The following is a 24,108-nucleotide window of genomic DNA, read 5'->3' as shown; positions in this document are numbered from 1 at the left end:
CTACTGGTCTTTGACTGGTCTAGGGCTATAACTCTTTGTGAAATCGGCCACTGTTCCTTTAAAGCACAGAGAGAAACTACTAAATTAAACTTACAATTGTTCACTTTTAAAAACAACTGCTGCGAATTATCATTTTAATCTGGTTTGTAAATCGTCCCTTTCATACGTCATATCTCAGACAAGTCTTCAACCTCACAATTTACAGAGAATGTGTCATCTGTAATGTCAGTATAGGATGCGCAAAGGCGACGTGGGCGTACAGGGTACACTAGACTCGTCCACAGTCGCTTGGCAGAACACAACCACCCTTAACTTAATCATTTCGATACAGGACAAACTATATACTGCATCAGATCCTCATAGACAATCTCTTTAATCTATTGCAAGAAATAATAATCTACAGAAGGACTTGTTTAAGTCTATTGACGTCCCTGGTTTAAAATAACGATCGTGAGTCCTGGTGGGTTTATAGTTTGGAGGCAGGGTGCTTCGATAGTCAGTTGTCTCTAGTGATCAAAACAACGTGAACCTTCAGTCTACACGAACACCTTGACGAACACCAAACCAAAGCTCATTTCTCACTTCAGTCCAGACTCTCCAAAGATTGAGTTCAACTTGCAAGCAAGGTGGGATTTAATCAACGTCAAAACAGGTAAGTCTCTGGTGTTTACGAGATCACAGTCCCGATGGAAAGGCAGTCATCAAGTTTGATTCTAACGTCAACCTGGGATTGGGCCGCACTTTGTAAACACAATACACATGTTGACATTAAGTGCTATCGTAGATTATCACTATACTTGCTTGAACCAATATTTCGCACAATATTCCTGCCGTATTTGGAGTAAAACCGTAAGTATCCGATTGATACAGACTTATCTTTCAGTCAGGCTTTGTTAAAATAAACAATGGATAATTCATCAGCTTCTACTTAAAACAAACCAACCGAGGCAATACATAAATAAATAAATAGCAAAGGGCTGGACTTTCGTTAGAATAATTAGTATGCTGAAAATTTTCAAACAACAAATGAAAGAAATTGAGTATGAAGTGTTAACAAGGTAGTCACATGGATCTAAAAAAATGTAACTGTTGTTTCTTGAAAGAAAATTGTACATTTCAAACAGTCTTGTCTTTGTGATTTTTTTTCTACCTGAACACCATCTCAAGAATGTTGGCGTAAAACTAAATAGAAGGCTCCAATCTCGAAATTATTCATTGAAAATATGCACTGCCTCTCGTACCAAAAGAAAATGAAATTATATCCAAGCATTTCTCGCACTTTCCAGAAGTGGATTTGTTTCGTGATTTATCCTGATTTCTTGAGGGGTTTGGAGCACTTTGAGTTGTTTCTGTATTCAGCACTGAATCTGTCTTAGCAGATGCCTTCACCTTCAAGTCATGCTAAACCACTTTAGAATATTGATCAATCACAACAATCCGAATAACTAAGGAATACCGGGAGTGAATAGTCTTAATATAGTCTAAAGGGGAAACCATACGAGATGGATTGTTATAGTTAGTACTGGTTTTAACTTTTTGTGTAGGGCTGCCATACCACCAGATTTGGGTCAATACTCATGCATTCACGTCAAATGAAATTGCCATATTTTACTGTATGCACGTTTTGTTAATTTTAAACACTAAATAAATTTGTATTTAGATAATCTAGCTATGATTGTTATTTTAAACTCAATTTATTCATTATACATGATGATCATTGGTATGGTTTCCAAAAGTTGTACTCACTCTGAGGTAAAATAATGATTAATGCCAAAACAAAAGTTTTGTTTACCATTTCAGGTTTTCGGTTAGTAACGTGCTCCTTTAAAGGCATTGTACACTATTGGTAATTGTCAAAGACCAGTCTTCTCACTTGGTGTATCTCAACATATGCATAAAATAACAAACCTGTGAAAATTTGAGCACAATTGGTCGAGTTGCGAGATAATAATGAAAGAAAAAACACCCTCGTCACACAAAGTTGTGTGCGTTTAGATGCTTGATTTCGAGACCTCAAATTCTAAACTTGAGGTCTCGAAATCAAATTCGTGGAAAATTACTTCTTTCTCGAAAACTATGTCACTTCAGAGGGAGCCGTTTCTCACAATGTTTTATACCATCAACCTCTCCCCGTTACTCGTCACCAAGTAAGGTTTTATGCTAATAATTATTTTGAGTAATTACCAATAGTGTCCACTGCTTTTAAGAGCTACTTGAAATCCAACCAGATTCAATATTGACTTTCATTCTGTAGTTTGAAAATCATGATCATTTGAGACGGAAGTTATACTGGTACAATGACGTTGACAACTGCTATTCTTCGATAAATTCATATCTCACTGTTATATAAACTCTAAAAAAACTCCCAACTCAGAATTGAATTTAAAAAGTAAAACATATTGAATTTGGATTTTGATCAAATTCAGGGTTAATTTGAGCTATTTCCCGTCTCGCACGGACTCAGAAATGGGGGCAGGGCCCCCATTGGACCGGAATCCAGGTCAATTCTGACCGGAAGTTTTAGTGTGAAGTGTATCACGATCAATCAAATGATATTATAAAGTAGTGAGCTCAACATTTACATATTCCTAATTCAAACTAACAACACAGCAGCGTGTCCTGACCACGCAACTCTCCATCACAAGGATGTGACACACAACACCCTCAAATAAAAACGTTGTCCAATAAGGAAGCTTTGAGTGATGCGTTTTATAGAGCTTGGTTATGGCAGTTGTCATGGAAACAGTCGACTCGATCACTTTCAATATTAAGTTAAAAATGGACAGAGTTTTAGATGGCATTTTTGGGGGTCATTTTAAGTTAAGCTATCTATAAATCAAATCCGAGAATGTGTATTGTACGGATATTGACATTTTTAATTTCATAACAAATGTTGAAAACTTACATCGGGGATAAAGCATACAACTGCCATTACCCTTTTACAGCGATGTGGAGAGGGTAAAACCAAATTAATGTACAATTTGAAAATGGCAAATACTGCCATCGTGCGAGCTACAATGATATATGACTTGTATTAAAAACATTACCTTGTCTGACATGGGTTAAATTGAAAGTAAGTAAGTAATGGACCGTTACGTCCAAAAGCGCCCTAATTATCAACCAAGCTTACACACGATGACGTCATACACTACAATGTACGCAAAGAATACGTAATTTCGTTTTAAAGCCATTAGGCCTAAACACTTTCGGAACAGAAAAAAATTCACAGATTTACAAATAACTTACAGGGTTTACAGAAGGTAATGGTGAAAGACTTCTCTTGAAATATTACTTCATGAAATGCTTTACTTTTTGGGAAAAAATTAAAACAATAATCAATTCTCGATATCGAGAGTTACCGTTTTAATTTAAACACATGTCATGACACGGCGAAACGTGCGGAAACAAGGGTAGGTTTCCCGTTATTTTCTCCCGACTCCGATGACCGATTCAGCCTAAACTTTCACAGGTTTGATATTGTATATACAAGTTGTGATACACGAAGTGTGGTTCTTTTTACAATACTAATCCCGAAAGTTTCTAATGGCTTTAAAAATACTTCTAATTGTTATATTAAGAATATGAGCAACTCATGACGGAATTCTTAATGAATACCGATTGTCGCCTACCGCAATATTGTCAAAATTTTAAGCCAATACGATGACAGATTGTCTGATTAAGATCCATCAGTAAATGGTGATCTGAAAGATATACAGGGGTAGCCTGAAATACTCCCACTTCTGCTAAGAAAGAGCCACAAGGATTGTTCCGTCAGATTAATATAGAAACAAAGGTTGCCTGCCCCCGCCGGTGGAGAGATGTCATGATAAATGAAGTCTATTTTGACACTTAACCACAGGGGTCATAATTGTGTTATCATTGCGGTGGAAATCTTATGATTTGACGTCGAAACCGTCGAAGTGGGGCATGAAGGGCCTTCCCCGCTCGGTATGGTTTGATGCTTGTTCTTATTTGTATTGCACCTTTGACAAGTTCCTATTTGCAAAATGAACAATGGATTGTGGTTAAAAGGCTGCTCGCAGATGAGTAAATCCTCATAGCAACTCGGGCAAAATTCTTAACTGAACATATAAGTCCATCTAATATATATTGAATTTGCATCGGGGATAAAGAATATTCATTTTCCCCAAAAAAATTAAAAAACACTGAGGTGTGTTAGCACTGTATACTCAGTACTGTCCATAATTCTGTTAACAAAATCACAGGCACTCTGGTGGGATTCGAACCCACGACCTTTGTCATTCAAGGGCTGTGTCTACTAGACCACCGAGACTGCCTGGTGGCTATAGAGGCGTTTCAAATCCTTTGTTTTCAGCAGCGAAATGCAACCGTTACGATTTAATAGATGTTAAATTAGCATCGGGTATAAAAACTATTATTTTGTTTTGTTTTCCCATGTGACATTTCAAACCTGATTCGCTTAAAGTTTAACTCGAGTTGAGTCACTAAATAAAAGAATGTGTCTAGTAACGCCACTACTTATTCAAGTTCTGCTTCTATGCATTTATAGCAATGTCCTGGTTGGAGTTAAATCCCTGACTCGCAATGACATTTCCACTTCAAGTCTGACCCGCGTTGAGTCACTAATTTAAAGAATGTGTCTAAATAACATCACTACCTGTTCAAGTTCTGATTCTATGCATTTATAGCAATGTCTGGTTGGAGTTAAATCCCTGACTCGCAATGACATTTAAATCCTGATCCACTTCAAGTCTGACCCGCGTTGAGTCACTAATTTAAAGAATGTGTCTAAATAACATCACTACCTGTTCAAGTTCTGATTCTATGCATTTATAGCAATGTCTGGTTGGAGTTAAATCCTGACTCGCAATGACATTTCAATCCTGGTCCACTTCAAGTCTGACCCGCGTTGAGACACTAGTTTAAAGAATGTGTTTAAATAACATCACTACCTGTTCAAGTTCTGATTCTATGCATTTTTGGAATGTCTGGTTGAAGTTAAATCCCTGACTCGCAATAACATTTCAATCATTTATCACGTCAAGTCTGACTTGAGTTGAGTTACTAAATTACAGAATGTGTCTAACAACATCACTACCTTTTCAAGTTCTGATTCTATGCATTTATAGCAATGTCTGTTGGAGTTAAATCCTTGACTCGCGATGACATTTCAATTATGATCCACTTCAAGTCTGACTCGAGTTGAGTCACTAAATAAGAGAATGTGTCTAATAATACCACTACTTATTCAAGTTCTGATTCTATGCATTTATAGCAATGTCTACAGGAGTTAAATCCATGACTCGCAGTGACATTTCATTTATGATCCTGCGAGAACACAGTGAGATGATTGCAATACATGACTAAAGATCCTTTCGTGCTTGACAAGTCCTCGAAATCCCGTATCAGGACAGATCCAACTTTCATTCAATACATCACTTATCTTTCTTCAGTTTGGCTGATGATTTAATTTCTTATCAACAAATTCAAGCTCAATACTTAAAAAAAAAACCAAGCAGCTTGAAGCCCGAGGTCGCACGGAAAGATTTGAAACAAACTTGATTTATTTGACATTAGCAGGAAGCTATGATGCCTGTATGTATTGTTAGAGAATGATTAATATGGCAATTGAACGTGACAAGCCGCAAGATACCATAATAACCTTAGAGACGAGCAGGACAAAGACTTCACAATCCCACAGTCTCCTCAGCTGTCACGTGTCGGATCTAAAAACAATGCAGATCTCTCTTAAGTCACGGGTACAACCAGAGAAGACCAAAAAAAGAAGCAGAAATACTAAACACTTTTGTATTGTTAGTTTCCCGTAACATTTGCGTCTGTCACTTATACCACAGCTTGGAGACTGTGAAGGTATCGCATTCACGTTTGACATCTATAAAGGCTTTGCATTGATTGATTGCTATATCCATACCAAGCCTTAAACGCGAAGCTGAATTCCAAGCTAGTAATTCTCTCTCGCCAAAGGACTCTAGATTATGTTAAAGTAGCGCCTTTCTGAGTTTCTATATAGTCATAGTGGAGTTAGTTAGTAATCGGTCGAGATAACTTATAAGTCCTACTATAATTAGTTCGTATAATATCACAGTCCCACAGCGAGATGAGGATTCATCTTTCATTGCATCCTGTTGCCTCATGTAGCATGCAATGAGAAGAAACAATCTTCAAGATGGATTTGTCAATCGTAGTAAATCATAAACAGGCAACCTTGGTTATCCAATAATTAATGCAGTTTGTGGAATAAGTTCGTGTGTTAAGTTATTCATGCTTTACTTGCCAGCGATGAGGAACTGCGTTTGTCGAAAGAGTAACATTAAGGGTAGTTGAAATGAAGTAGATTGAACATGGAAACATCGACAAGGGGGACGAGGCAGAATACATATATCAAAGTAAACTATTTATTTCGAAAACATTGTAATGAAAATACAAAACCAGAGTAAACATTTTATGCAAAGGATTTACAAATCCGAGGCTCAGTTGTTTATTCATTGATTTATAATAGAGTTCACGAACTAAATCTGCGCTGCAAAACTAACTCAAGATATGAAAAATATATTTACCGGAAGTTTTTATTTGCAGTTATTGTAGACACCGACATGATATTGTTGTTTAAAAAAATTACCATAAAAGTCATGACAGTTTTTTATGACAACTAAAACAATCAGACATCTGATTGGTAAAATATTGTAATCAAAGACCACACATTCACAACGACACGGTGAAACAATCAATATGTTGTAATAAAACTAAGACTCGTTGGACACAACCATGGGTATAACAAATCTAATCTTGACTTAAAGAGCCAGTAAAGGATGATCTCAATATCCAAATAGACATCGTAGATACCGGTTAAAAAACACTTTACTCTCAAAATTTGATAACCCATAAACGTATTTAAAACGCACCTTTTCCAAAGGATACAAAGCGCCAATTATGTTTTACTGCAAGGTGAGTGGGACGAAGATTTTGAAATTATGAGACCTTATCCTTATCCCACACCATGTATGGGTTGACATGGTGCTACGGCGCATACAGCAGCCACAGCCAGGAACACCGGGGCCAACCCCTTCTCTTTTCGATAAGTGCATGCACTGGGTTCTATTACATGCGTTACACAACACATGGGACCAACGGCTTTACGTCCCATCCGGATGACGAAGCAATGGTTAAGTGTCTTATGCTTAAGGACACAAGTGTCACGGCTGGGGATTCGAACCCACACTCTGCTGATCAGAAACACCAGAGTTTGAATTCGGTGCTCTTAACCGCTCGGCCACGATACTTCCATGTGTCTTTACATGTCGTATTTGGTAATAAATGCTACTTACATATTGTTTTAGTAGTTACAGCGACATAATTCTGGATTTGTTAAAACGAATATTTGAATTCATGACCAGCATTCCAGATGAACTTATGTATAATGGCAAATCTAGTCTGTCTCTCCTTTTAGTTAGAATTATAAGTAAGGTTCGCTGACTATTTTTCGTAGACAATTCGGGGCCGCTAATTTAAAAACAAATGTACAAGTCAGTAAAAAAACGAAGTCACTCTTGAAATTTGATTCAGGCACGTCTATCAATGATAGCCCAAGTTAAACAAGAAAAAAGCAATTTCGTCTGAAGATGGCGCGGTACTATATCCTTCGCGTCTGCACGTGTGCGTGGTAATACGAAACAGTAATTACGGCACCAAGAAAAAGAGGAAAACAAAACAAAATAAAAAGCAAAAAGAAAATCTCACCTTACGTGAAAATCACCAAATCAACTTGCCCTATTAGATTGTTTTCTATTTGGGCGACTGCGACTACATCAAGTAAATAATAATGGTGCCGCTGGTTATTTGAAAAAACTCTTTCATCTACCTCTGATGGTATCAATGCTTTCGATGATGAGTTTATTCAAAGGCAATCTCGCGGGATTTCAAGGCAGTGCTAGCAATCCGTGTCGCGTCAAATAATAAACTTGGTGTTTTTTCGCGGAATGGTAATCTTTTGAGAGCATTTTTTGAAATCACTTGGTCGGTTTATTTAAACTATTTGCAAATATACCGATAAAGTGCTCTTATAGGCAGTGGACACTATTGGTAATTACTCAAAATAATTGGTAGCACAAAAACTTACTTGGTAACGAGCAATAGAGAGCTATTGATATTGTAAAACACTGTGAGGAACGGCTCCCTCTGAAGTAACGTAGCTTTTTAGAGAGATATAATTTCTCAGTTTTTTCAGTAATAAATTTGAATTCAGACCTCACACGTGAGGTCTCCTTGTTTATTTGGTACTTTCCCGAGTTCTGTGAAAACAATCACAGATATGTGATACTCGGGCGGGATTCAAACCCACGACCTTTGCGATTCTAGAGCAGTGTCTTACCAACTAGACCACCTGGATTGCTCGGTGAGAGGCAGTTACAATCCTATGTTTTGGCAGCGGGTAATGCGACGATTTAATAGATGTTAAACTTGCAACGGGGGTAAAGAATATTCATTGTTGGTTTGAACACTATGGACATTCTACGGTCGCAGCATCCCACTATAGGCACATCATGCTGGCCATTATTGTATTGGTCCTAATATGCAAAATCAATTAAGCATGTCTGTCCTATGTTATATAAAAAAGGTGAACAGTTTTGTTCCCTCTTCTATAACCTCTGGTTCATTACAATGACTTAAAATAATGTGTAATTTGCCTGTTTGTAAAATTATGGAAAGCTGGAAAAGGTGGCGGTTTGAAAAGCCATCTTTACGTGAGAAAGCATCAAGTCAAGTTGATAGTAACTGGCACTGTGAGCATAAATATTGACGGCCAAATGAAGTCATCGAACTATGTATCAACGAACTGCGTTACAATCAAAGTTTATCTTCTACTTTGACCTCAATTTATGTCCACTCCTTTCAAAGGACGTTCAAACACGTTGTCTAGCAGGGGTCGATTTCATAAAGAGCTATCTTAACTGCAAATCAATCGTAGTTTTTAAGTAAAGTGTGATGTCACAATACAAATCACTGAATGGCGGTACTGACAATTTGTCTTAAAGGACACGTTGCCTTGGATCGGTCGAGTTGGTCTTTGAAAAGCGTTTGTAACCGTTTTTTATAAAATGCATATGTATGGGTGGAAAGATGTTGTAAAAGTAGAATACAATGATCCACAAAAACATGCCTCGAAATTGCGTGGTTTTCCTTTTACCTCGTCGACTAACACGGTCGGCCATTTATGGGAGTCAAATGTCAAATGTTTGACTCCCATAAATGTCCGACCGTGTTAGTTCGCACAGTAACAGGGAAACCACGCAATTTCGAGGCAAACTTGTGTAGATCATTGTATTCTACTTTTAAAACATCTTTCCAACCATATGCAATTTATAAAAAACGGTTACAAACGCTTTTTATAGACCAACTCGTCTAGGCTACGTGTTCCTTCAAACGATGAATTTGATTTCTTTGTGAAATCAAGCCTAGGACCTTCATCTCCTCAAACCTTGATGAGTCATCCCCAATACTTGAACAGTCTTTCCTCGTTTCCATTTGTCCCATACAGAGATAATCATGCAGAACTACATTCTCTCAATCGCTCTGGTGGTCGCCATGTTGGCACTGCTCGCCACGCCCACAACCTCCGATGAAGCCCTCAATGGCGACATGGAAATGGACGAGGAGGCAATGCAGACACTGAAAGACCTTATAGAGCAGTCGGGGAAACGAGTAGAGCGCTCATGGCGTAAACCATGCCAGGACAACTCCTGCATCCAGTCTGGGAATCGAGGTTGGAAGAGGACTGGACAAGCCGCCCGGGATCCTATCTCAGTCAACCAACGTGGTAGCCCCTTCAGTATGGACAACTTTAAGTGTGTTGGTGAAAGCTGCAGCAGAGGCTGGAAGCGAACCCCAGAACAGAAGCGTTAAGCAACCATCCAAATGAGGCGGCAACCAGATCACTAGTCTAGAGAATATAATTTCAACGTGGACAATAATTTAAGATCTAATAATTTTCAGTTTGTAGAAATGAGTCAATATTTTGTACGTGCAATACAAATCGTCAATAATAGTCGGGTTTTATTCATCATTGACTTTTCATCTGGTATTATTAAAAATGTCCTTTTTAAAGTTCACGTCAGATAGTTTTAAATGTATTACTATTAACAGTTAAAACATTGTTTTAAAAGGGACGAACGGTTTCTCTTTTCTTTTTAAACAACAGTTGGACAAATAAGCCGTTTGATACACCTGTTCTTTTGACTTTACAGTATTTGTTTTATCGAAGGCAGCAAGAGCCAGTTTTCCTTTAACTTTCCTTTTGGCTTACGCAACACAGTATAAGATGCAAGTAGAGCGATGCTAACATAAATTCCAACAAACGGAGCAAATAATTATTCTTAATATTTATATCAGGGCCCAATTTTATGGAGCTGCTTAAGCACAAAATTTTGCTTAAGCGAAAAAAATCCTTGCTTAGTAAAATCAGATTTCCGGCCAAGACTCCGCTCAATTGTTATGCTAAGTAAACAACAGCTAAATACCAGTCACAGGGAATGTATATGTCATGAAATTGTGGCCAGTATCATGTGTAAAATAAGCAAGCCATTTTCGTGCTTAAGCAAATATTTTGCTTAATCAGCTCTATGAAATTGGCCCCAGAGAGGAAGAATGTATATGAAATATTTGACCCTTTAAGCTTCTTGTTATAGAAAAGTTTTAGCAGTGTAAGGATGTGTCAGATCTTCAGAGACACTAAAGTATCTCCGGATTCAATAAAGCAAGTCGCTTTGGTATCAGGGGTTTAAATTAATAGACATCCTATGGCACCAAGTACGACCTCAACAATGCAACCCAACTAATCCTCCATTTCTCGTGAGATCTCGTGAGTTGTTATTCTTCCATCACTGCTTTTATAAAAGTTGTCAGCTTACGAGGTGCCTGTGGCACAATGGGTACTTAGACGGTGCATGGGGAGGTTTTCCATGTATATAGAAAACTTAGCTGTGATAAACATTGTGTTATGGTTTGATTAAACACGATCAAGTATCCCTTTCAAATATCATCAAAATGTGTATTTTGCTGTTGGGTGTGTATCATGAGGGATGTCATGATGGTGTGTAGCTTGGTTTTCAATCAGGCGAGAAGGGAATTGAATAGAGTAGAAATGACAGGTGTAGCGAGCCAGCGGAACAAAACCTCCTCTCCAATTTCATATTTATTTTATAAGGATGACAATGAAGCCGCGAAAGTTAGAAAAAGAAACGGGACAGAGATTGGCTTAAAAGCTTAAGAGTTATTCAGTTAAGTGCGGGAAAATACAGAGACATTATGAACTCAATTTTAAAGGCATTACACAGGATTGGTAATAATACAAAAACCATTGTTTAAATCTAGTCTGAAAGCTTACACTGATTATGAAGTTCGAAGAATTTTTCGGTGAAATATTTCCCTCTGAAATGAAGTCATATTCGTAAAAACTATACCTGAAAAAAAAACCCAAAACGAAACTGCTGATTTCGATTGTGATAACCAAAAATACAGACAATAACATGTTTATGAGTTTTATGCAAGTTTTCTATATGGACTCATAACGAATCAAACGATTTTTCACAGGTTTGTGATTTCATGTAGGCGTCTATTATGGTTGATCACACAAAACATGACAATGTGTGGGACTATTTGTCAGACAAATCCTGTATAGTATCTTTAACGACATAGGGCTAGAAGAAGACCAAAAACAGTCTTACGGTATAGGCCCACCGTGATAGACAGGATTCGAACCACAATCAATTGGACAAACTAAAAGCAATCTAACGGCAGGACCCAGCTCAGGACTAAGTTCATGACAGGATTCGAACCACAATTAATTGGCAAAAACTGAAACTTAATCTAACGACAGGACCAAGATCAAGACAGGATTCTAACCCCAATCAATTGGGAAAAACTAAAACTCAACCTAACGGCAAGCTCCAGTTCAAGACGCAGGATCGAACCACAAATCATAGGACTAGGGAAAAACTTAAACTCAATCTAACGGCAGGACCCAGTTCAAGACAAGATTCGAACCACTGCAGGGAACTAACTCAATAGTACTGTAGATGAACCCAAAGTGTCTTCCTTTGTTGATAATCGATGTCTTTATAAACAAATACAAGCAAAACAAAATAAAAGAAAACATGACCAGCGGTCACCGAACACAATCAAACAATTTCCGGCTGAGCGGAACTCCATAAATTGGACTGACTCCCTAAAGGCCTTTGATTGACTGCCGTTTGTTATGCGTTGTCATAATTACGTAGTAAGGTAATATCTCCGCTGGGGGCTGTTGACATATTGAAAACGATGATTAATGGTTCCGACTGCTAGACGTGGAGGGACTCATGCCAGTCTATAAAGACGTACTTTATTTCACAAATCACCAAACGGCAGTGCCCTTTATACGGACGAAATAACAACGAATGATGAAAGTAATTATATTACGCGCCAATTATAAGCGATCCAATCAAAATTACCAATTATCAACCACATCTTAATTATTTTGTCTAATTGCCTAGCAGCAATTGAAAAAAGGAAAGTCAATCAAACTAAAACCTGAAAAAAGGGGATTGCTGTTTAATTGACAAAAAAGGGATTGCTATTTAATAGACAGTTTGAAATTAACAAACCAGTTGGGCTTCCCGTGATAAACACAATATTAATCAACCCGCGAAAGATGCAGCTAAAACATCAAGTGGAAATCGAGTCATTCTTAAATTAAATTCCAGACAGCAATATTTTCTGAATCCGTGATTCAACGCACTTTTGTCTAACACAAAAACTTACTTTATTCGAAAATAGAATAAGCTGATGAAAACCGCCAACCAGAAGGACCTTATGGTATAAAGGCAAAAAATAGCTAATGGCTTGACGACCACCTAAAAGAAACTTATTTTAAGAAGTACACATGAAAATGGCAACCAACTCTTGAGGGAACAACATGGGCCGGTTATACATTTTGATGTCCCGGTTTTAAAACTAGCTCTACGGTTAAATAAAATTGACCGAGTCAAACCCTCATGATCAGAGTCACAAATGGAAAATAAGATCTCAAAGAATCCATGAAACATTTGCCCCTAGCAAAAAATAATATCACATTTCAGAAGTTGTGTGAATGAATAGATAACTGTCTATATGGATAGGTCAGTTACCTACCATTTGGAGATCTTTAATAAGTGTCACAGATCGGCACTCTCTGGAATTCTGAAATTTGAAATGAGTAAAATGTGACAACCACTGCAACGGGAGAATTGAACGGATGGTATCAAGTTTCATATTTAAATTTTATTTTTAATAACAGACCGAGGATGCTGTGAACGGATACTGTGAAAAGGATGACTTTTGTCACCAATGAGAGGGTCATCACCTTGGTAACCTTAGACGACCTCTGAAACCTGCCCAACATTCTTCCTGGTTATACATTTTATGCCAAGTTCTAAAAATTAATAACAACTACAAGTTTTTAATATGGAAATTATTATTATTATTATATCATGTTTTGCGAAGATCTGCAAGTGGGGGGAAATCGACACGACCTAAAAGAAATCAAGAAAGAAACCGTTGTTTCAAATCAAGAATTGTTGGGATAAAATCAGTTGATTTGGGTTAACTGAAGATAAACAAATCATTTGGTTTACAACTCGGACGAGCACTGGCAAATCTGTTTATGTGTATCACAGAAGGGCGTGCTATAGAGCCGACGGTTGAGCCACTCACGGCTGGTATTTGACGGCCTAGCCTGTAGCAGATTCTTTTAGTGTTAAATGATTTACTTGATATTATTTTCATAGGAAACCAATCAAGCCAAATGAGTGTCAACACCCTACGAGAGTTTCTGCTCGAGTGCCAACCCCTACTACATTCAACCATCAGTAACTTTACAAGACTTCTTATAAGGGCCATTCAGGAGTGCGTTTTGGCGACCCCAACCAAAAACTGTTTCGGTTGTTGGTCGTTGGTTCTGCTGTTCAGACTGAACGATAACCGAGTTGTGAGCTCGGTTACCGTTTTGGTTATGACGTCAGAAACAATTATTTGTTACAGCCGCCAAAACACACCCCATAACATGGCGGTGGAGAAAAGGGATGAGAAGGGTGCATGTGTACCAGGGAAGTCAGTCTCATGGAGATTCTGTCCCCTATATGGAACTTTAACGTGGGCTGAAAGAGCAGGATTCAAAAGAGGGCGCTATCAGAAGAAGTTTGTACACAGTTCGCTGTATTGGGGGGATAACATCTGCGGAGGACAACAAATATGATCCTGCCGCACGGGCAAGAGACGCTTCGACCCCCACTATTATTATTGTTATTATTATTATTAAGTATTATTTATACAGGGTAGCCCCATGAGTGTAGAAACACTGTTCTCCCTGGGGGCCCCGTAGAAAAGCAATACACAGAATAAGAGATAAACAAATACAAAGAACAACTCACACAACAGCAACAACAGCACTCTATACCACCAGGAACAAAACAGAGAGAAAAGGCAACAAAAAACCAATTATGCAAAATAAATCAATGACTCCGTCAACGCCAGTACCTTGAAGTGAATGAAGTCAAGGTTGGGTCATTACGTAATCTCTCAGGCAAACTGTTCCATAAAAGGGAACCTTCGTTAGACTGGTCGCATGCTCAAAATGTTACCATAGGATAAACAACATTACGTGCCAAATCCACAAAATGATGACCCCGTAGGTACCCCCCTCTATTTACACCCACCCAGCCCCCGTTACACTCCGTTACATTTGCATAATTCCATACTCAAGAATCACGCACCACCTAACCCGCTGGTAACAAGAAAAGTTTTAAAACTCAGTACGGCAAACGGATCATTGCAGCAGTCAACCAACAGGTGGCGCTATTTCAAGAGCAGACACCTATACTGGAAAAAAAATATATTGACCTATTATTGAACTTTTTTAGAATGCGGTTTGCCTCAGAGAACAGCTCACAATATTTGCACTTCCAAATCTCTTCGTGACAATAACACATTATGTACTTCGCCTTAGGGTGTATTACTTTCCACACAAATGGATCAAAGGGAAAATAGAGTGGTACAAATACTGCATTATTCTCGGAATCAATTTTAATAAATATTTTTATGAACGTGCAGAAAACAAAAATAAGGTGAGACTCGAACTGGACCGTAGTTTTGGCTCAAACTCCCCCCCCCCCCCACTCTGAGTAATGACATAACAAACCAATTCTTCTAAACCAGAAACGGGACAACACAAACGATAAACTACCATAACGGAAAGAACCTTTTGTAATAGATTTATCATTCTTTGTAAGAATGCGGGAAATAGTTCCCAATGTAGTGTGACCTCGGTACCTATATATCAATCACGGAAATAGTGATTAAACGGAATAGTAGTGTTTACAACGATATATCTAATACTGGCACCAGAAGGTTTAATAACATTCGAATAAAGTGTCCCTCTGGTTCAACTTTTTAAACTTTTTTTGAAATTGAGAGGACTTGTGTAAGTTTCATCAGAGTATATAAACTTTAAAATGGTGGATGATAAATACGGCCTTTTCAAGCTTTCCAAATCAATACCTCACTGTCAAACAGTGCTGTTTTTTTTTCTTTCTATGTTTGCGCCAAATAGTCAGAGTTGTTGGGCGTCTGGTTATCTTGCTTATGGTGATCAAAATAATGATGAACACCTCTCTAAACATCAGACTCCGCTACAAACCGTCTAGTTCGAGAGTGTTATCTCGAGTTAGGACAAGTTACTCGTCCTAAAAGGTGGGACAATCTTTGTGAAATCGACCACAGGAGTTATATAATTTGAGAAATGCTTAGTTTCAATTCAAATACTTAAAGGAACGATACAGAATTGGTAAGAAAGCAAAATTGTGAAGATCACAGATTTACACACGGTCCAATGATGATGATAGTAGAAAAACATCCCCTGAAATATTTCTGTCTGAAATTTCATATTTGATGAGAAATAAATAAGCTAATTTCACGTTTTGAGTTTATCGCTCACTGAGCGTTTTATTCATTTTTGTTTTGGCATCGATGCAATGCAACATTTGTAATCGGTTTTTCACTATTCTCTCGTGACCCTGATGGCCGATCGATCTCAAACTTCTACAGGTTTGTCAGTTTATGTATATTGTGGATTACATAGAGTGCTTACACTGCCAACATTTTTTTTGCTAGCAAAACTAATCCTGTAATGTTCCTTTAATTATTTAAGTTTACTATTGTATCAAATACTTCAGAAAATAATACTGACTGAAACCCAGTCATCAAGGTCGGAATAGTTGGGCCCGTAGACGTTTCAAAAACTTTTTCTACAGTTGCAGCAATATGGCTACACATTGGTGAGGTTTTAATAGTTTGGTTGTTGTTGATTGGAAACTTATGAGATTAAAATGGTTTCATCTCCAAACCAATAATGTATTTTTCACAGTATTTTTATCGAATATAATACGTATTTGATCTCTAAGGTTTCTACCCATGGCTTTTCAACCATAATGATGTTTCAAGAACCCATACGTCTTTTATTGAAGCACTTTAGGTTTACCTTGGCACAACAAAAGCTAAGTAACTAAAGTATGTTGGATCCTGGGATCTGTTTATAAAGTTTCTCCAACAATAGACACCGGGTGTTTCCTTGGGCGTTACTTTACACTATGGCAAAACCTTCAGTCTACTGCTCTAATCATAAAAGTCAGAACTACGAGCCATAAAGACCTTTATCAAGCTGTCACCATCTTGGTCAAGTTCCCTGATTCCAATGACAGTAACCATTCATTGCGTAAACATGGCACCAGACTATTATTTCGTCCAGCCTCAGTTTGGTTACAATGAGTTGGAATGGAGTAAAATCAAGATGGCCACACCGTGATAAAAAGTGATTTCTTGATCTGTATCAAGATCCACAAAGTTAAAAAGTTAACTATTTTTCTTTTGTATAATAGTCACTTTTCAAAAATGATAAAATAAGCCTACATGTCAAATTCAAGCAAATGGTTCAAACACAAAAACGTACAAAGTGTTGACCGCATTTATGGATGTACGGGATAACAATGTCTCATCCACGGCCTTGCCGGGATCAGTTTCAGCTGAGCTTGTGGATACAGCTTACCTTCGACTCCAAAAAGTTATTCTAACCCAAGTTAATGGGTCTGGAGTCACGTTTTCATTATGATCTTGGTAATCTCAACATAATAACTGTAATTACTGAACAGATATTAATATGACTCACATTCGAAAATATTCATGAAAGGTTTCAGGAAAATAAAATAGCGATCAAAGTGTTCACCATTAAGAACAGTTTAGGTCAAAGGGACATATTAATTTATTTATTTAAACAACAACAAACAAGCACCCCAACAAACATCCTTATATAAAAACAAACCGACACATGAACCACACAGACAACCCAATTTTAAGAAAAGTAGCCATTTAAAAGAAGGAACCGGAGAACATCTTTTTGGGGTTTCAATCATATCAGTTTTTTATATTTTTGAACGCATACAAAATGAAACACTAATTTAAAGACACTGGACACTATATTGGTAATTGTCAAAGACTAGTCTTCTAACTTGGTGTTTCTCAACATACACATAAAATAACAAAACCTGTGAAAATTTGAGCTCAATCGGTCTTCGAAGTTGCGAGATAATAATGGAAGAAAAAAACCCTTGTCACACGAAGTTGTGTGCTTTCAGATGCTTGATTTCAATTCGTGGAAAATTACTTCTTTCTCGAAAGCTACTTCACTTCAGAGGGAGCCGTTTCTCACAATGTTTTATACTACCAACCTCTCCCCATTACTTGTTACCAAGTAAGGCTTTGTGCAAATAATTATTTTGAGTAAATACCAATAGTGTCCACTGCCTTTAATATCTCAATGAAAAAAAAATCACAATAGAGGATACACAAACATCATATAACTTTGTGCCAATTAAACTCCAACCATGGAATCTTGATGTAACCTGTTTTGTATTATTGTTTCACAGCCTTTTCATGACCTCAGACAAACTCTTTGGGAACCAGTAGTTTTGGGTGTTCCTTTCATTTTATATAACACGTTTTCAAGGACTTCTTTTAATGTCTATTGGGGAAAACCAACTAGCGTTAGAAATCAAACAATTATTGTGCAATTCCAATTGAGTTAAATGCTTATGTTTTTGTTTTTATTTCGACTGTGATAATGTTGTGATAGACCTTATGACGATAGAGCATTCACCGGGTAAATACAACCGTAACCTGTTTTACTTTAAGAAATTTACTTTTGAAGAATGCTTGAAATGGTCCTGATGCCTGACTATTCATGAAATCAAAACTTGATCAACTGTCAAATCATAACTATGATATAAATTGGTCAAAATGAACGGCAGCTAATTTGACGAAAGTAACAACAACCCTGAAAACTGGCCTTCGTTCATCTTTAATTTATAATAAATATAACTGTTTACTGTCCGATTCAAAGAGTGTAGTTGAGGAACCATTAAACACATACCATTTTTATTTAATGATTTAAAACACGAGGAAGGCAGCCACAAAAGACGAGGTAAAACCTTATTATACACTGTGGTCTACACAGTTAAAGCAATTTGTCAACCTCTCCAGTGCTCAATCATTGCAGGGAGATGGAATTATGTCTTAAAGGACCAAAGTGATGTTACTTGAAAGCTGCCCTCTCTTGCTCAGGTCAATTAAGGTGAAACTCTACCTATACTCAAAGACTAGCCCCTGTACCGCAATAATGAGTACAATATGACTCCATAGTTTAGCCTTCATGGAATCAAACACTACACCGACGTGAAATCATCGAGTCGTGAACAGCTATGGTTTGAGGACTCACCCATTAATCATCGAGGCATAACAACACCTAGAGGGGAACATGACCTTATTTGGTTATAGAAAAGTTAAACAATATTGCCCGTTTCAGATATTCATCCAACACCCCCCAACACGAAAGTTTGCCGCATGGAAACAAAGAGTTGAAGCTTCTAAGTAATCCGGTTAACCAAAGTTTACAAGTTTTCTCCAACTCCGCGTTATTGTTCTCACAGAAACGAAGAACAGTTTCAGGTGTCAATTCGGATGGGTCAATTTATTGAGGCTCATTTTGATAAACACAGAATAACACGACGTTAGAAGAACCAAAATGAATAAAACTAATAGCAAACAAAATTTAAAATCCGTAAAGACTCAACATAATGGGTGACTCAGTACGTGAGGACAAATTTTAGGTAAACAAAAGAATGGAATGGTCTTCAGAAAACTAATGGTTGTGTATAATAGCCACACCAATTCTTACAAGTTTTAAAAAGATATACAAATAAAAAGTTCACACTTTCTGTACTCCATGCGTACACAACACACTCATTAAAAGAAACGCAAATATTTACGGAGAGGACACAACTGTAACGGATTAAAGAAAACCTATAGAAGGGATTTAAGGAGATTTAGTTCTAAGGGCAGTTGTTCTGATCCCGTTACGAACCTACAGGAAGGATTTGACAACAAAGAACTACATGGCCTGAAATCGTCTATCGCCCTTTTCGAAGCCACGGCTTCGGCTTTGGAATCGACTTGAGGCAACGTTCTCTAGTCTGAAGTCCTGAGCGCGTATACCCAGAGCACGCATAATGGTCAAATCAACCGGCGGGGCCAAGCTAGCCTGAGCAGAGTCCAAAGCCCAATCCAGTCGTTTCGTAAAATGCCTATGGGTCTGGCGTTCTCATTTTGTTCTAACCCCACCATCGATAGCTGAATGACAAAGCATTACTGGACCTAAAAATAACCTCATACTGATAATGCTTACGGCCTGCTGAGGGGCCACAAACTTTAAACCCCATGACGTAACACAAAGTTTCAGTTATGAATTCTTTTTTTTCTTCTTATTATTCATTATCCTTCCAAATATAAATAAAGCTTCGTCGAATGTACCCAATCAGAAATGACCCCAGAACGAATCCAGGGTTTTGTTGACGGCATTTTCCTAAATTGAATTTGCTGCCTGAATAGAAGGCCACGATTAAACTAGGAGGGACTGTGTCCCCATTTATATACAGAGGTTATAATATATATAATATAATATATAATGAATAGGGTAGATGGCCTTAGCTTGCGATCCAAACTGGACCTTCTTCAGAGGCATAAAACAAGTACAAACAAACACATATCCATTTATAGAAAAAGAGAGGGGAGAGGGGTAAAGGGAAGGATCCAGAAAGAAGCGGGAAAATAACAGCCAATCAAAGTTTCTATTTCCAGAGACAATTGGTTGCTACGAACCAATATGAGTAACTGGCGAGGACAAAGGATGTTTAGTATGAAAGGCAGGATTACTGGACCATAAAAGTGGTAAATGCATTGTTTGATAACAATGCAGGGAAACATGAAAGGGTAGAATTAGGGAGCAAGTTGCATCATGATGCAACTAACAATGGTCAATTAAAAATAGGTATGAGGGACCTGTGGAAAAAATGGGGGGGGGGTACTTACATGAGATAGTCATAGGAACAAATTTATAAGAACAACTTTAAAAAATTAATTAAAACTGTATTTACAGAATATATACAACATATAAGTTCTCAGGCAGGAGTGAAGTGGAGGGTAATGGGAAGTTATTTAACACCAGTGTTTATGTTTAGTCCAAAGGGTTTGACTGTCTTGAGTTGGTGAATCCAGTGTGATTCTCTATACTTGCGGTGTGTGTCATCACCACTGCAAGCTTCAATCACCTGTTGAAGTGGATAAAGACTGGGTACGGTTTCTTGGTCTTTATGGAAGAGACATGATTCGCAAAGCGAAGACTAAGTTTGGTCTTAGTCTCTCCCACATATTGTGGTTGTAATATAGTTATGGAATTGAAATATGAGATCAGCTTAAAGGCGCTTAGCACTATTGGTAATTACTCACAATAATTGTTAGCATATAAACTTACTTGGTTTAGTTTTAGTTTTATTAGACTTTACACTGGCATAACAATATAGAAATAGCTAAAAAATACCAAGCCAGTGAGTGGCGAGGAGGAACAGGTGACCAGCACCTCTACAAAGCCGTCCTGTCACAAGAAATGTCCCCTGAAACCCACCCCACAGCAAAAAAAAACACCCAACCCACTGGAAAAAAAGAAGAAAAAAAAAGAGGGGGCGCTTTTAGGCGGGACTGACAATTACAGACGACAAGAAAATCGAACAATGGAGAGCTGCTGATAAACAGTGTGAGAAACTGCTCTCTCTGAATTAACGTAGTTTTTGAGAAAGAAGTAATTTCTCACTAAAATATTTGAATTCAAGCATCTGAAAGCACACACTTTGTGCGACAAGGGTGTTTTTCTTCCACCATTCTCTCGCAACCAAAGTCCAAATTCCAAATTTGTACAGGTTTGTTATTGTATGCATATGTTGAGATGCACCAAGTGACAATTACCAAAGGTGTCCAGTGCCTTTAAACCAAGAGAAGAATCGGACCAAGCATATTGAACTAAGTTCGGAAGATAGTGCAAACATATTCTGTAAAGTATACCACATATCTTGAGTGACCAAGGAGGGGGCAATCTTTCATGAGCAGGACCAAGATCCTAAAAGTATTCAAAAGTTCACAAATTAGTTTAGAAGGATTCAAATCAAAGTTGATTGTCATACGATCTCTTGATAAAGTCGGCATCATCCGTTAATCTCATTCTTAGTAAGTGAAGTTGACTACCTTTTTGCTTTATAACTTCTGAGAAATAACACACTAAAGATAAGACTTTAAGAAGAATAAGAGATTGAAAAAAAATTCATGCAGTGACAATAATCCTGTGGTTTTTAACCACAAGACGGTTTTGCAAATCAATTGATATTGTTACTGAATTGTAACAAAAAAAAAAAAAAAAAAAAAAAAAAAAAAAAAAAAAAAGTGACTCTTCATGATTTTCCCCTCCTACCGATCATGGTCTACTGGGTTTTAACAACAGATCACCCCTAGCAACACAGAACAAAGCTATGATAATACTAGATGAATCATACCAAGGACACGTCCATTATAATTTAGGGAGAAGGTATTATTCAGTCAAGCGCGAAATAGGATAAACTTGAACATTTGTTCGTACGGCGTTCTTGGAATGAACGAACCAAGTCCAACCCCTTACATCATAACATTGTTGAGAACTGATTGAAAATCAATATTTAATTGCAGTTTGAAGGGTAGATAATATTACATGGGAACTCATGTGGGTCACTTATATGACTCTCAAAACACACAACTTATCATGTCATAATCTCATATTAACCAAACACACCACTTTCCCAAATTCCTACATTCAGTTGAAAGTAGTTCCCCTGAAGACGATCGGAGCATACCCTGATCGAAACGTAGACATTGGACACAATTGGTAAATGTCAAAGACCAGGCGCCTTCTCACATGTAAAAATTTGAGCTCGATTGGTCATCGGAGTTGCGAGATAACTATGAAAGGAAAAACACCCTTGTCACACGAAATTTCGAGACCTCAAAATGTAATTCTGAGGTCTCGAAATCAAATTCAAATAAAATTACTTCTTTCTCGAAAACTACTTTACTTCAGAGGGAGCCGTTTCTCACAATGTTTTATACTATCAACCTCTCCCCATTACTCGTTACCAAGGTTTTATGCTATTTGAGTAATGACAAATATTGTCCACTGCCACTCTTTTCTTCTGAACCATCACTACTAAAACAGATTTCGTATGTTACTACCGCAAACCTCGTCGCATTGTACCTTTAAATCCTATAGACCTTTTCGCAAATACCAATGCGCAAGCGCAGACTGTTGAATGAGGTGCATTGTGGGATAGATATGGATAACATTTGGATACCAGCTAGACCACAATGCACCTTATTCCAAGCTTTACGCGCGCGCCCGAGTATTTGCGAAAAGGTTAGGTCTATTGACATTAGTTGTTATTTTTCTGGGAAACTACTATAGTTTGTTCCTCCGCTAAAAGTATCAATCATATTTTCTAGTCTTGTTGTCATCTCTTCATTGCCCCTTCTTTGAACGGTGAAGAAAAAAATAACAAATAAAAATTGCTTGCAAATATCTGGTCAACGGTTCTGCAAAGGCGACTATAGCCCTATCGGTTATGGGATAACATAATTGCGGCTACGTTGACATTTTGATCGATGACATGTCTTTTAATATCAATCGTATTTTGGTTTACTGTTGGACTTAAGTTAATGACTAAAAGAATAGACACTGTTAGATAGATCACATACGGAGCAAAGGCTACTTTTCAGTAAATTGAAAGAAGTAACTTTTTTGGTTTGCTGGATACCAAGAAAGTTTACTTGAGAAGGTTTCGTGAGGGCAGCCTTTAGCATAAATGCACTGTATATAGTTTCAAACCGAACACCGTGATATAACATCCCAAAGACTTTTGTTGTTGTTTTTGTTTCGTAGCGTCAAATGAAATGACCCGAAAACTTAAGTTTTGATTGAAATTTATTGAGATGTTTTATTTGTTCAAGAGCGTGTTTTATTGGTTCAAAATCAGAACTGTGTTTCTATTGGCCGGCCCTACAAGGGCACCTTTTACGCATTTGCTGTTTTTTTTTCTTTGCCCTGTTTTGATTTATTAAAAGAAAAAAATGCAATGACGAATATGTTTTCATTTCTGGCAATCGAAAACAGGAAAAATCAATAGTTATGGCTTCATAAACCTTCATAAACCACTTCTGTTGACTCAATTGCACAACAACTTGAGGGTTTTCCAACTGCGGGTTGAACGGGTGCAGAAAATGTTCAAAACAATATAAGGTTTTAATTCTTGAGAAGGTCTCTTGAGAACGGCACGTCAGTCTTCTTTATAACAGTGCATTTGTATAGTTTCCAAATTTGAACAAAGTAACCTTGATTAATTTGATGTTAGACCTTATTAAAGGCACTGGACACTATTGGTATTTACTCAAAATAAATGTTAGAATAAAATCTTACTTTGTAACAAGCAATGGAGAGCTGTTGAGATTATAAAACATTGTGAGAAACGGCTCCCTCCGAAGTAACGTAGTTAGTTTTTGTGATAGAAGTAATTTCTCAATGAAATATTTGAATAGATTTCGAGACCACAGCTGAGGTCTCGAATACAAGCATCTGAAAGC

The 24,108-nt window shown here is 37.5% G+C and overlaps 1 protein-coding gene and 1 long non-coding RNA gene across 2 annotated transcripts in view; one reads left to right on the top strand and one right to left on the bottom strand.

Annotated features, from left to right (window-relative positions):
* The first annotated feature begins 269 nt into the window (after window positions 1–269).
* Window positions 270–10,072, top strand: LOC117302953. Its single transcript, XM_033786953.1, has 2 exons — window positions 270–652; window positions 9,539–10,072. The coding sequence occupies exon 2, from the start codon at window positions 9,547–9,549 to the stop codon at window positions 9,901–9,903; it is 357 nt and encodes a 118-aa protein (XP_033642844.1). The 5' UTR covers window positions 270–652; window positions 9,539–9,546; the 3' UTR covers window positions 9,904–10,072.
* A 2,498-nt stretch (window positions 10,073–12,570) lies between these two features.
* The window catches only part of LOC117302954, a 22,205-nt gene continuing 10,667 nt past the window's right edge, over window positions 12,571–24,108 (bottom strand). Inside the window, exon 3 of the long non-coding RNA XR_004520472.1 lies at window positions 12,571–13,215. This is a non-coding gene — a long non-coding RNA (uncharacterized LOC117302954). The remainder of the gene's footprint in view (window positions 13,216–24,108) is intronic.

This window comes from Asterias rubens, chromosome 19 (genome assembly GCF_902459465.1).
Source record: "Asterias rubens chromosome 19, eAstRub1.3, whole genome shotgun sequence".
Lineage (NCBI taxonomy): Eukaryota > Metazoa > Echinodermata > Asteroidea > Forcipulatida > Asteriidae > Asterias > Asterias rubens.
This window is presented reverse-complemented; position numbering and strand designations above follow the sequence as displayed.